Raw genomic sequence first — 13,952 nt, 5'->3', positions numbered from 1 at the left:
TCACCTGCCGTCAGTGTCTGTTGAGTGCGTATATGGGCGAGTGAGCAGACAGAAGGGGCTGCCTCCAGCCCCTTCCCATTGAGCTCCTGCCCCCCGCCTGAAGGTGCTCCCTAGCTTATGACCACCAAGGATGCCTGACTTCAGGCCCTGGGCCCCTGTTCTCTCAGTGGATGTTGGTTCCCTTCCAGCCACTCAAACCCTGAAAGAGGGCCAGCCTTCCCCAAAGAGAAGAGGCACAAAAGCTGAGCCTCTGGCCTGGAGATGGAGGACATGAGGTCCCTCGGTCCCTCCCATGGGCATGGCACTTTGTCCAGAATTTCCAGAGGCCAGTACTGTTGGGTCTAAGAACCAAAACGCCCCAGCTGCCTCAGTGGCCTGCCTGGACTCAGCCCTCAGACTCCCCCTTTCCGGGCCCACAGCCCAGTCACTGCTGGTGCCCCCTCACCGCATCCCACACCTCCAATTGTTTTTTGATCTCTGTTCTTCTAAGAAGCACCTTTGCTCTGCCCAGGGTGACCCCCTCCCATCCTAGGCCTGTGGCAGCATTAGCAAGTTAAAAACGCAATTACATTTCAATTACTCTAGTCCTAGCCAGACAGAGGTTACTGTAAGTCACACTGGAATTGGGAAGGAGGGAAAGGTAGCACCTGGGGCCAGTGCCCAGGCTGACACTTGAAGATGGATGTGACAGGGCCCTGTGCCTCGGAGGCTCAGGATTAGATCAACAAGGCTGGGACTGGCTGGTTCCAGGAAAGAGGTCATGTGGCCACGGTTGACTGACAGCTCGGCCAAAGCAAAGGCTTCAGGCTGGTCTCCCCGGGAGGAGAGACGCCAGGCTGAGCGCTCAGCCTGGAGATGGAGGATATGAGGTCCCTGGGTCCCTCCCCTGGGCACAGGTGCTTTGCCAGAAGCTCTCAGAGGCCAGTGCTGTGGAGCCCAAGGACCAAACCGCTGAAGCACCTGGTGGGTCTCCTAGAGCATCACTGGCCTCCTTGGGACCCCAGGATTTTCTCTGAGCATACACTCCAGGGTCGCTACCCCATGCCCACATATGCCAAATAACTGGCCTCTCCAGCCCTCAAGCCATGGCTAATGGAGCCAGACTCAGGACCAGAGGGATCTGGGGACCCAGAGCCTCCTGCCTGACCAGGGTCTGATAGGGCAGGAAAAAAGATCTGTTGCTTTGGGGTAGAAGGAATCACTCCAGATCCCTTGTCCTGGGGAGCAAGCGGCCATCTCTGGGGTACCAAGGGGTGAAGAGGAGGTCTGACAATCGGGATCCCTCTTAGGGGTAAATGGGACTGGCTTCATGAAATGGGATACTGTGGATATAGGGGTGGATTCTCAGCCTGACTCCTTCCCCACACAGACACATGCACTCCTGTTATAATGATTTGGGGGGACCTGGAAGGCCCCTTGCTCACTCTAACCCAGGGTGTCTGGGGGGCCCTGAATCGTAGTGTTCTAAGCTCTGGGCTGGGTTCTAAGCCTGGGCTGTGCGGGCTCAGCTGGGGCCCACCGCCTACACAGGCACAGAAGGGTCTGTACCTTTTGCATCACTGGCTGTACCTTATTTGCTGCAGCTGTCATTTGAGTGTCCCCGCATGATCTGTCATGCGCATGTGCTGCAGCCCCCTCCCCAGCCCCTACCTAGCCAACAGTCACAGCTCTAGATGGGGCGGTTCACGTGGGGGATTAGATGAGTCATCGCTGTGGAGGCAGACGTACCAAGTTCCATGTACGCACACTCGCAGAGCCACGACACAAAGGCACACCACACGCACATTCCCACACTCACAGGGGAACACACTGGGAGGCCAGCGCTAGTCAAAGCCATGATCGCACATTCAGACACACAGAGAGACAGACACCCCTGAGTGCACACACACACTCACAACCCTCACAGACAAACACCAATACACACAGAGATAAATCAAGACCCATACAGACACATCCCACCCAGAGTGACCCCCAGTCATCAACCCAGAGCTTGTCCCCTACCCAGATGCATGCTCAGAGACACAAACACACACACAGCCACACATTGGATTCCCCAGATACACACTCACAGCCCTTACTTCTAATTACAGATACTCAAACTCATGCACACACACGCATCCTCTCATCTATTCTCCTACTTCTACCAGCCCCTGGGGCAGGCAGGAAAGAGCATTGGAACCACATGGATTCTCTGACCGACTGGTCACTGACTGCTCAGATGCCTGCCCAGGGACCAAGATCTGCCCTAGGGTTAGCTTCAGTCCTCCCTCCTGCTCTGAGCAGGTGAAGAAGGCCACTGACCCATTTCCTGTGCTGCCCCAGCTTCCCTCCCACACACTATGCCTAATGGTGCATCTCCAGCTCCTTTGAGAAAAGGCTTTGGCTGCAACAGGGAAGATGGAGGTTACATCTCAGGATTCACCTTCTAGGAGAGAAGGAGTGTGAACCTCTGAGGGTGAGAGAGGCGGGTGGATCCAATGGATGAAGAAGGTCTGGTCCTGAGACTGAGGATGGCCAAGGTGATGGCCTGATGCCAGGGATCATCCCTCACCCGCCTGTGACTCCCGGATGGCCCCACCTCCACACCTTGGCCCCTGTCATTTCCTCTGCCTTGAATCACCTCTGCAGGGCTTCCTTCTCATCCTTCAGATCTCTGTGTTCCTGCTCTAGGAAGCCTGTCCTGACACCCTGGCTGAATCAGCCTGTCCTTCTGTGCCCTGCAGCTGCTGGGCACCCCCACAGCCCTCCTCACACTGTGGAGGACTTGTCCGCCTGTGAGCCTGGGTGCCTCTGTCTGGTGAAGGAGGAGGGTAGACCAGGAGAAGAGCACAGGTTTGAATCCCAGCTCAACCTCTGCTGTATGACCTTGGGCAAGTCACTGAACCATGTGAGTCCAGGGTCCTTATCTGTGAAATGGGGATGGTAACAACTGTCTCACTGGGTTGATGTGAAGATTAAATGACATTATGCATGATGGGGACTGTACAAATGGCAGCTGCGTTATTGTTGCTCATTGCCTGGCACACAGCTTAGAAAATGTATGTTGAATTCATCAGCCCCTCTGGTCCACCCTTCCTGCCCCTACCTACTGTCCCTGTCTTGGAAGAGGGAAAAGTAGGTATGAACGTAAAAGAATGGGAGGCAGATAGAATCAGAGGCTGGGAGATGGGCGAGCAGGGCCTTCTGGCATCACTGGGAGCTGGCTGCCCCAGCAACAGCCGGAGCTTGGTTGGAGGGGATGCAGGCGACATGTCTCACCCCGGTGACCCACCTGTGCCATCATCCTCCTCAGCTAGGTGAGGCAGCAGGGCCGGGGGTGGGGGGGAGCTGGGATCCACCTCTGCACTGTGGCTCTCCGAAGCTGCCTGGGGTCGCCTGCACACAGTAGGTGCGCTCTGAACGCTGAGTAGCCGGAGGCATAAATGTTGAATGAATGCGAATGCAATGAATAGTATGGATGAACACATGAATGGAGGCGGGATGCACGCGTGAGGTCGGGAGCGAGGAGGAATGAGCATCTCCCTCCGCCCTCTGGGTCAGGGGGCTGGGAGACATGCAGCCGAGACCGGCCGGGGGCTCCCTCCTCGCCCGGCCCCTCCCGCCCGCCCCACCCCCCCGCCCCGCGGCGCGCAGCCCGGCGGAGCCCGCGCCGAGCCACAGACCGCGTTGGAGCCGGCACTCGCGCCCAGCAGAGCGAGCCGAGGCAGCGCAGCCTTGGGAAGGGGCTGTCCCGGCCCCCTCCCCGCGTCCCGGCCCCCGGAGACTGGCCTTCGGGGCAAGGAGGCGAAGTCCCGGTGCAAGGTGGGGGGACCAACAGCCGAGAACGCCGGGGTCCCGGAGCCAACAGGTGCGGGGCTTGGGGGACCCCCAGGCCCGGGGTGGGGGTTCCAGAGGACCCTCAGCGGGAGCCAAGAGTCTCGGGAGGTAACCTGGGTGCTGGGAGGCTGGTTCCCCAGCAGGCTCTGCCTTCCCCCCACCCCCACCCCCCACCGCAAGCTTAAGGCAAGCTCCTAAAGAGCCCCTCGCGCCCTCTCTCCCCCCACCGCAGCCCCCACAGCCCCCGAGTTGCGCGGAGGTCCTACTGTGGGAGTGGGTCTGCTGGCTCCTGGTAAGGGTAAGAAGGAGCCCCCTCATCCTCCCTCAGCGGTCTCCAGGGACCCGCAACCCTCCTACACACGTCTGGGGTCGCCCCTGCCCAGCCAGGGGAAGGAGGGGTCTGAGCAAGCGAGGAGGGGCGGGGTGCGAGGCCGGATTTATGAATGGAGAGGGCGACCTGCGCGCTGGCCCAGCGACCCCTGGCGGCCGCCGGGGCGCATCGCGGCTGGGATTCAAGAGGGGGACCAGAGGGGATGGGGGTGCTGGTGGACCCAGCTGCTGGGTTTAGGGGGCTCTCCCCTTGCTTCCAGGGAGGTTGTCAGTTCCTCCCTGCACCTCTCCTCACACTGGGTGTGCGTGCGCGTGTTTGTGTGTGTCCACCGGGGAGGTTCTGGCAGGTTTTGTGGGTGGGGCCTGGGTCTCTAAAATCCTCCCTTGACCGTTTCTTTCAACTAAAATTTCAAGCCTTTTAACCGATCCAGGAGAGAACATTTGCAATCGGGATGGCTTACCCTCCCAAATCTGTGATGTTTGGTGGATTCAGACAGACCTGGAATAGTAGCTTTGTGACCCTGAGCAAGGAGCTCAACCTCTCTGAGCTTCTATCTCCTCTTCTGCAAAGCAGGGCTCTTAGCAATGGCCGTGAAGCTGGCTTCCGGTGCCAGTTTCTGGGTAAAGCACTCTGCACTCATTAGAGCTCCTTACTCCTCACCGCGGCCCAATGAGGCAGGTTCAGTTATTACTCAATGGGATAGATGAGGAAACCAAGGCTGAGAGGGACGAGGTAAGTAACCCAACTGGTATGAAACTGGGATGCAAGGCAGATCTGTCTTTCTGTATCGATTCCAGGCTCCCCATAACCCACGTGACTGTGAAAACAAAGAGGGAGCTTATCTGCAAATTGCCTGGCACACCCCTAATGTTCCCTTTCTTCCTTCTTCCTTCCTTCAGAAGGTTCGGGGCTGGGACCCCAAAGACCTGAATGCAAGGCCCTGGGCCCCCTGAGGGAAGTGGGCTGAGGCCTGGCCCAGGTGCCCCCCTCCCTCAGCAGAGCCCAGGATGCCCCTCAGCTGCAGCGGCTCCTGAGCTCATGGAGCCCACCGCTAGCCCAGGGCCCCAGACGGGAGTCCCTGCTGGCAGCAGGGAACCATCCCCGGTGCCCCCAGACTACGAAGACGAGTTTCTCCGCTATCTGTGGCGCGATTATCTGTACCCGAAGCAGTACGAGTGGGTCCTCATTGTGGCCTACGTGGCTGTGTTCCTTGCGGCCCTGGTCGGCAACACACTGGGTACGTCTCTAGGTCCCTGTGGCGCCGGGGGCTTCCCCTGGGGACTGGGAGGGGGTCCTGGGCCTCGCTTTTCTCCCCATCCCACAGTCTCTACTGGATAATGTGGGGGAAGGGTCTTGCTGATGGGACTCAGCTAGACTGGGCATGGCTCAGCTGTTGGCTTCGATGCATCCTGGCCCCACCCTGCAGTCTGCCTGGCTGTGTGGCGGAACCACCACATGAGGACAGTCACCAACTACTTCATCGTCAACCTGTCCCTGGCTGATGTGCTAGTGACAGCCATCTGCCTGCCAGCCAGCCTGCTGGTAGACATCACTGAATCCTGGCTCTTCGGCCATGCCCTCTGCAAGGTCATCCCCTATCTACAGGTGAGCTCTGCCTGGGCACCCTTATGACCCCTCATCACACCAAGTACAAAAACTGTGGCCTTGCATAGGTCTCTGTGACCCTCAGACTTGCCTTTCAGACGGGACATGGTGGCTCAGTACTTTGGCAGTGTCATGCTTTATTGTTAGTAAGGGCAGCTGCCAGGCCCGACACTCAAGGACGCAGCCACAGCCCCATGTACTCAGAGACCCCCTCCTTCCAGGTCAACCCACAACATACCCACAGCCATGTGTGCACACATGTGCAATCACCTTCAGGCACATGGGCACTCAGTGGAGGAGAGAGGCACAGGCCACCATGACAGACAGCTGGGTCTGCTCCCTGATCCCAAGGGGGGCAGATTTGAGGGGGCCTGCTGGAAAGAGTCTCCTCTCCTCCCCTTCCACCCTGGGCAGGGCCTTCCATCCCCCAGTGGTGGGAATTAGGATGTCCATATGGGGTTGGTGGGGTGGCAGGAGGACTGGCCAAAGGCCCCAGAGGGCAGAAGGCACTCCTGGAGGCAATGCCCACTTACATCTCTGGCCTAGGTTCATCCCTGCCTCCCAGAATGAGGACTTTTCTTCCTATCAGCCTCGGGAAGGGATGGAATGTCAGGGCAGAGAGAAATGCCTCTTGAATTCCCATTATTTTGAGGTTTTCCACTCACCCGATTAGCTCTGGCAACTCTGAGGATAAAACAAGCAGATGAGGAAATTCACCTTAGGCAAGTTATCTAACCTTTCTGTCTTAGTTTCCTCATCTGTACCATGAGGGTAAGAATACCCACCTCTTGGGGTTGTTGTGAGGATAAGGAGGACAGTGTCTGGCATGTAGTTATTTCCAAAAATGTAAGTTATTATTCATGGTAGGAGCACCTTCTATATACCAGGTCTCAAGCTGGACATTATCCATCCATACTTTCATTATTCTCACAAGAATCCTGCCAGGTGGCTGATATATCCCCATTCTGCAGCTGAAGCTCAGAGAGGGTGAGAGATTTGCCTAAATCTACATAGCCAGTGAGTAGTGGAGTCAGGACTGGCCCTGCACCTGGCTGCCAGGTATTTCTAGGCTGTAGGCTCTCCATTGCACCCAGGGGCTCTGGGTGGCCCCTGAAAGGACTGACATTGCATCCCCATGGTGCAGGCTGTGTCTGTGTCAGTGGCCGTGCTGACTCTCAGCTTCATCGCCCTGGACCGCTGGTACGCCATCTGCCACCCGCTGTTGTTCAAGAGCACTGCCCGGCGGGCCCGTGGCTCCATCCTGGGCATCTGGGCGGTGTCACTGGCTGTCATGGTGCCCCAGGCTGCTGTCATGGAGTGTAGCAGTGTGCTGCCGGAACTAGCCAACCGCACCCGGCTCTTCTCTGTCTGTGACGAACGCTGGGCAGGTAACGGAGGGAGCCTTGGGTGGGCATCCCTGAAGTGGGCGCCTCTGGGGCATATGCCCCCAGGGCAGACAATCAGGGCACTTTGGGGCTGGGCAGCCCTAGAGTGGGTATCTCCTGGGAGGACATCCTAGAGCAGGTGCCTATAAGGGATACCTCCAGGGTGGGTACTTGCTCTAGTGTGGACATTCACCAGGGGTCCCTCCAGGATGGGCACCCCCGGGTTGGGCAACTCCAGGGTCTGTCTGCCATGGTGCCTGTATGGGGCCCAGCTGCAGCGGCTTGCTTTGGCCGTAGTCGGGGCAGGGTGGCAATGCTGAGCAGGGCAGGCTGGGGGCTCCCAGACTGGGCCCAACCCTTACATCTCTTGGCCCCTGCAGACGATCTCTATCCCAAGATCTACCACAGTTGCTTCTTCATTGTCACCTACCTGGCCCCCCTGGGCCTCATGGCTATGGCTTATTTCCAGATCTTCCGCAAGCTCTGGGGCCGCCAGGTGAGGCCCACTCTGGTGTCACTGTCTGGGTTGGGAGGGGACAGGGGGGCTGGTCTAAGGGAGCAGACAATCCTTTGCCTTCAGAACATGCATCCTGGCTACAACCAAAGAGAGACAAAACCGAAGGACACGTCAAACTCGAAGCCCAAAGTGCTAGTGGCGGCCCTGGAACCGAACGGTAACTAACACGGTTCCAGTATCAGTCATTTCCGGTTATCGGACCACACACTCCCGGCTAGTCTTGCCTCGCCTTCACCACCACAGATTATCCCCAACTTAGTATAAGAGGAAACTGAGACCCAGAGAGGCAAAGCCACTTCTCCCAAATCCCTCACCAGTGAGTGAAAGATCAGGGACTAAAACCCAGGCCTGTGGGGCTCCAGTGCTCAGTTCAGTGCCACAGGAAGAAGAGCACCTCTGTGTTGCTTTCTAAATTAAGCGCTTAGTTTGCAATGGCTTCACAACTATGTAACCAAAGAAGCAATATTACCCACTTCACAAATGCTGAGTAAGGGAACTGACTTGCCCGAGCCAACGAGTGGCCAAGCCTCTCTGGTTCCGGGGCCTTCCTTCTTTCCTCTATTGCAAACTGATCAACAGCAGGTTTTGTGGGCTTTTTTGCCGGTGGGGGGAAGGGGTGCTTAAACGCCCTTGGCATTAGTGGGACTGAGTCCTGGATCAGTGTCGGGGTGGGGGCAGGATGCAGGCCAGAATCTGAGCAGCCCTGCTGTCCTTCAACACTTTGACATCTGCTCCTCCATCCCCTGGTCAAGGTGGCAGGAGTCGCTATCCTTATCTAACAGGAAAACCAAGGCTCAGAAAAATGAGTTGACCAAGGTCTCATTGCTCATGAATTGCTGAGCTGGCTCTAGACCCCACGTTTCCTGAACTCTAGCCCCATGTCCCTCTGTTGTGGGGTGATTCAGGTGTCCAGTGTGGGAGAGGCTGTGAGGACATCTGTGGTTGTTCCAGGAGCCTGGAACCATCATAGGCTGAGAGGCACCAACCTAGGCTGGGATCTGTGCTCTCAGGCCCAGGCCATTCCACACTGCCCACCTGCTCACCCCTGGCTCAAGCCTCCCCCCGAATCAGGCATGGGTCAGGGGAGACACAACTCATCGCCCACCCCTCTCCCCACAGATGGAGGTGGTGATTTAAGGAAGATAGATGGGCAGCTGGGAGGATGTTTAGGCCCCAGGCTGTGACCTGGGGACTTGTCAAGGATCCCCTTCCTCATCTGTAAGGACCAATAATACCTTCCCCAGGGGCGTATTGTGGGTGGTTTCACAATGAGCGAGTGGAGAATGGAAGTACACTCAAGTCCAGAGCCTTGGTCTTTATCATGAATATGAGGTCCCTTCCTACTGCAAGGGTTTGTTTCCTTGCCCGCCTCCGCCCTGCCCCAGGAGCAGGCCCAGCAGAGCAGAACAACCCTCCCAAGGAGCTGTCCCCACCTCTGCTGTCTGTGTGTGTGCTAAACAGATCCCTGGCACCACGTCAGCCCTGGTGAGGAACTGGAAGCGGCCCTCAGACCAGTTGGAGGACCAAGGGCAGGGCCCGGGTGCAGAGCCTCCACCTCAGGTCCGTGCCTTCCTGGCCGAGGTGAAGCAGATGCGAGCTCGGAGGAAGACGGCCAAGATGCTGATGGTTGTGTTGCTGGTCTTTGCCCTCTGCTACCTGCCCATCAGTGTCCTCAATGTCCTCAAGAGGTGAGAGCATGTGGGGACTGGATGTGGGTGGGCAGGGCTGGTGGGGTCAGAGGAAGGAGCTCTCTGCTTTGGCCCTACCGAGCATCCACTGTGTCACCTTAGGGGCACTCATTTCTCTTCTCTGAGCCTCAGTCTCCTTATCTGTAAAATGTGAATAATAATTGTCCTGCCTCTTAGAACTATTGGGAAAATTCTTTCATCCTTTCACTCAGTCATCAGATTGTAGGGGCTGGCAACAAAGTGAACTAGTGCAGGGGACGATGCCTTCATGGAGGCAACATCTAGTAGGAGAGAGAATGGACAAATAATACCAGCCAGTGCAATGAAGAAAAATAAAATAGGGAAAGAGGTAGAGAGTGACAGTGACAGGTTGGTGGGGTTTTTAATAATTCTTTTTTTAGATGTAATGGTTAAGAAGAAAAAGGGGGCCTCTCTGAGGAAGTGACATTTGGCAGGGACTTGAAGAGAGGGGACAAGCCTACAGGTGTCTGGAAGAACAGCACTCTTAGAGGAGGGAACACAGGGCAAGTGAGAGGCCACGAGGTGCGGGGCAAGCACATGGGCCATTTGACACAAGACAACCTTAGTGTGAATCTGTGGCTGTGTGATCCTGGGAATAGCGCTATACTTCTCTGAACCTCAGTTTCCTTATTTGAAAAATGGATGGTGTTTATGACTCATCATTTTGCTGTGAGGATGGATGAGAAAGTGGAGGGGAAGCCCCAGGGAACCAGACAGCTGGTGACTGAGAAGATGGGCCCTGGTCCCTGTCCCTAAGTGCACTCTGGTCATACTCTCTGTGCTCAAGAACCCCAAACTGTGGTCAGGACCCCAGACCCAGAGGTCCAGGGAAGGCCACCTGGTGGACAGGAGGGGCAGAGGGACTCTTGCACTTAGAGCCCTTCATGAGCTGTGTCATCAACTCAGCTTCCTGTACTGAGCCTTGGCTTTTCCTGTCTGTTAGATGAGAATAGGGACTCCTGCCCCACATAAACATGTACACACATGTCTACCCCATTTCTGAGCATTCTGCACCCCCTCCTCCACCCCCGTGCTGGTCCTAGGGTGTTCGGAATGTTCCGCCAAGCCAGCGACCGAGAGGCCGTCTATGCCTGCTTCACCTTCTCCCACTGGCTGGTGTACGCCAACAGCGCTGCCAACCCCATCATCTATAACTTCCTCAGTGGTGAGTGGGCTGGGAGGCAGAGGGACTGAGGGTGGGTGGCAACAGTCCCCAGGACAACAGTCTCCCCATCTCCGTCATTCCCCACTGTCCTCCCCTTTAAGTGAAGGGCTCTGGAATTAAAATGGGGTCCAACTTTTGGCTAGGTGACGGTGGGCAAGCCACTGCACCTCTGTGTGTCTCACGTGTGGAGTGAGGATGAAGGACTCCAGCCTCTCAGGATGCTGGGATGAGCAAGGGCACAAGCTCAGGCAGTGCCTTGTGCGAGGGCTGCTGCTGCTGTCATGTTCATCACTGTGGGGCAGAGGTGGGGAATGCCTAGCCACAGACGCTGAGCCCTGAGACCCTCCATCTACATGCCAGTGAGGGCAGAGGTGACCTGAGGTCCTCGAGCCAGACACCACGTTTTGAGGCAGGCTCAGAGCCAGAGCACAGTCAAGGAATCAGATGAAAATTGCATTTCTCCTTGGGAACCTGCACTGGGGCCTCTGTCCTCACTCTCCCTGGCAGTAACGAGGTCGCCTTGGGGCTCTCTCCATCCCAGCTCTACCCTTCCCTCCCGCCCCCTCACAGGCAGCTTTGCTGGAGCTGCGTGGGTGTCCCTGAGCCCAAGGCCCCTTCCTGCTCCATCCGTCTCCTTACGGCTGTGTCTTCTGTCTCCCCACCAAGGCAAATTCCGGGAGCAGTTTAAGGCCGCCTTTTCCTGCTGCCTGCCCGGCCTGTGTCCCTGCGGCTCTCTGAAGGCCCCCAGCCCTCGCTCCTCTGCCCGCCACAAGTCCTTGTCCCTGCAGAGCCGGTGCTCTGTCTCCAAAGTCTCGGAGCACGTGTTGCTCACCAGCGTCACCACGGTGCTGCCCTGAGTGAGGGCAGGGCCGTCCTGGTGGCTCCAGGGAGTGCAACCTGTTCCCTGCCTGGGCTGCTCCCTGGGACCCGCCACCACTCCTTGTAGAAAGACTGCTGGATGCAGTGCAAAGCCAGGGGCTCCACTCCTGGTTTTCTGCCTGTTTAACTCTGGGCAAGTTACTTCCCTTCTCTGAGCTGTGTCCCCTAAGTGGGACTGATGTGAGGATTCAGCATGCTCAAGAAAGTGGCAAGTTCTTTGTAAACTGTAGTGTTATGGACAAGATTATCAGCTCACTTGGCCACACCCCACAGTACGATCCATCCTCATCATCCTTCCAGAGCTTGGCCTTCCTCCCAAAAATCCTTCTCCTCAATTACAGACCCTCCCTGGGGGGGGGGTCCCAATCAGCATTTCCATATGGCCCAGGAGCTCCCTGAAGCCCAGGCTGCACTTGGCCAGCTGCTCCTTGAGGCCTGTGTGAACTAATCTGAGCCCAGCCCTACCCGAGTGGGAACACAGCCCCACAGTCACCAGGTGCCGAGCACAGACACCGTAGGCTGGATCCCGTTGGTTATGTGGTGTGATCGAACACTCTCCATGTGGCTGTTTGGCATGGAGGCCAGCAGTCTGAGGCAACTGTAATTAAAAGCCTGACACTGAATGTTCCCTTTCCTTGTCATTGAACAAAATCTGTGCTTCTTAGGTTAGGAGTGAGAAGGTGGGGAGGCTGGGGGAGGGGAGAAGACAAGGCAGTGCTGGAATGCAATTATCTGCTGACCGCTCCCATCTCTCATCCATGATACAGGTGGGCTCCAAGCCAGGCCTCAGAGCCCACAGGTTGCTGCCCCCTCATTGATCCTCTAATGCCAGGTCCTCGATCCTGGCCACTTCTGTCTGCCTATGGGCCCAGAGGCCTATGGCAGGTAAGGGGGGGTTGGGTAGGCAGAGAGCAGAGTTAACAGACTGATTTACTCTTATCTTCACCTTCTTGGAAATCAGGGCTCGATTTTCTCTGAACTCACAGGATAAAAAGAGAAAGCCAGAGACTTGGCTAGACGTGCTCCGTCTGCCACCAAGATGATTAGAGGGCTGCCAGAGGCCCTGATCCTTGTTGCCAGAGCAGGGGGTGGAATGCAGTCTGAAGCACTCTCCACTGAGAGGAGCGGGAGGCAGCTGGCAGAGGCCAGCTCAGCCATGCGCACCGCCGGGTCTGCTTAACTTGATTAATGGTGCTGCGGGCTCCCGCTGACCTCACCCGTCAAGAAGTGGGGCAAAACCAAGCTCCTGCCAGGGGCCCAGCCCAGGAATGCATTAGCTCCCCTCCTCGTAGGCAGAGCAGGTGGAGGGAGTGGTCTGAGCACGTCATCCCGCTCTCCAGATGACTCACCAGCCCAGCTCGTGTGAACGTTTCCATAGACGTGCCGTCCTGCCAGGCAGGGTGGGCTGTCCTGCCCACTCCCCTCTCCCGCTGGCCTCAGGATCCAAAGCTGTGTAGTTTGTAGCCAGGCTGGAGGGGCGGCGTGCAGAATAAGGTATGAGGGCTGGCCCCCAAGCTCAGAACCGACCATGCCCACAAGGATGAACCCAGGTCCTGGGTTCCTCACCCCAGCTGAGCACAAGGGTGAGTGTGTGACCGGCACCATTCTAGATGGGGGCTTCGGGAGACACTTGGCTCAGTGGAAGCAAAGAAACAACAGCCGCTCCCCGAAGGGCTGCAGTTCTACACTGTTCTCTGCTGGTTGAACCCCGCACCACAGTGGGCCATTTTGGGGGACTCAAATGAGCTGGGGAAAATTCAGAGGAGGTGACCAGGATGCCAAAGGGAGTGGGGACTAGGGGAATGTGGTGGCAGGTGCCAGATGTCTAGAGGGCTGGCAAGCAGAAAGGGGTGAAATATGTTCTGGGTGGCCCGAGAGAGAAAACCATACCAATGGGTGGTGTTTTCAACGTGGCAGGATCTGGAGTCCACGTCAGGAAGAAGTTCCCACTAGTCAAGGAGGAAATGGGCTGCCTGGAAAGGCACTGACTTATTTGACACTGGAGGCTGGCAAGCAGATGCCAGACTCACAGTGGGGTAATGGAGAGGGTTCTAGCTCCAGGTGGGGCTGACCTCTGGGAATTGGATTCTACCTAATTCTAGGATTCTAGCACAACTGCAGCCCAGAGGAGAATGGGGCTGAACTGGCTGAGCCTGACATGGCTGCGGGGCCTCACTGAGCTGCTTCCCCAACCCAGAAGGAAAAAGATTAGCTCACCATTACCCAGCATAAGACCCCCCAAGCAAACCAAAATGGCTGGTGTCTTGGCTTCGGACTGCAACTTTGCAGATACTATAGACATTCAGTGTAGGCTGGTTACCACGCTGATTTAAAGATCCAGCTGGCAAGTACAGATGTCTGTGCTTGGTAAAAATGGGGGGAAAGTTATGACTTCATAAATGCAATTTGTCTTGAAGACAGAACTAGGGCTTGAGATAACAAAAAGGCCATGCTGTGAAAAGTTTGGAGTGGCTGCTTCTAGCCCAGAATGCCAGCCCTAAAATCGTTATAAAATACACAGTAGGCTTCTAGAACTCAACCTGGC

At 56.7% G+C, this 13,952-nt stretch overlaps 1 protein-coding gene across 4 annotated transcripts; it reads left to right on the top strand.

Annotated features, from left to right (window-relative positions):
• Positions 1-2,650: 2,650 nt before the first annotated feature.
• Positions 2,651-11,656, top strand: HCRTR1 (hypocretin receptor 1). Of its 4 annotated transcripts, none has more exons than XM_072975823.1 (9): positions 2,651-2,887; positions 3,057-3,114; positions 5,047-5,384; positions 5,574-5,752; positions 6,897-7,140; positions 7,518-7,633; positions 9,116-9,342; positions 10,407-10,528; positions 11,195-11,656. In XM_072975823.1, the coding sequence occupies exons 3-9, from the start codon at positions 5,078-5,080 to the stop codon at positions 11,383-11,385; spliced, it is 1,386 nt and encodes a 461-aa protein (XP_072831924.1). In that variant the 5' UTR covers positions 2,651-2,887; positions 3,057-3,114; positions 5,047-5,077; the 3' UTR covers positions 11,386-11,656. The 4 variants fall into 4 exon arrangements, with proteins under 4 accessions (XP_072831924.1, XP_072831920.1, XP_072831922.1 ...); XM_072975821.1 differs by lacking the exons at positions 2,651-2,887; positions 3,057-3,114 and adding exons at positions 3,694-3,847; positions 4,049-4,108; XM_072975820.1 differs by lacking the exons at positions 2,651-2,887; positions 3,057-3,114 and adding exons at positions 3,694-3,847; positions 4,049-4,114.
• The last annotated feature ends 2,296 nt before the right edge of the window (positions 11,657-13,952 follow it).

The sequence above is a fragment of the Vicugna pacos genome, chromosome 13 (genome assembly GCF_048564905.1).
Source record: "Vicugna pacos chromosome 13, VicPac4, whole genome shotgun sequence".
In the NCBI taxonomy this organism is placed as follows: Eukaryota; Metazoa; Chordata; class Mammalia; order Artiodactyla; family Camelidae; genus Vicugna; species Vicugna pacos.
This window is presented reverse-complemented; position numbering and strand designations above follow the sequence as displayed.

Bases quoted from the DNA above. Each gene is read 5' to 3' on its own strand.
- HCRTR1 (XM_072975819.1), top strand. From the start codon at position 5,078: ATGCAAGGCCCTGGGCCCCCTGAGGGAAGTGGGCTGAGGCCTGGCCCA. The intron at 5,753-6,896 runs GTGAGCTCTGCC...CCCATGGTGCAG, and splicing joins AGGTCATCCCCTATCTACAG to GCTGTGTCTGTGTCAGTGGC. The intron at 10,529-11,194 runs GTGAGTGGGCTG...CTCCCCACCAAG, and splicing joins CATCTATAACTTCCTCAGTG to GCAAATTCCGGGAGCAGTTT.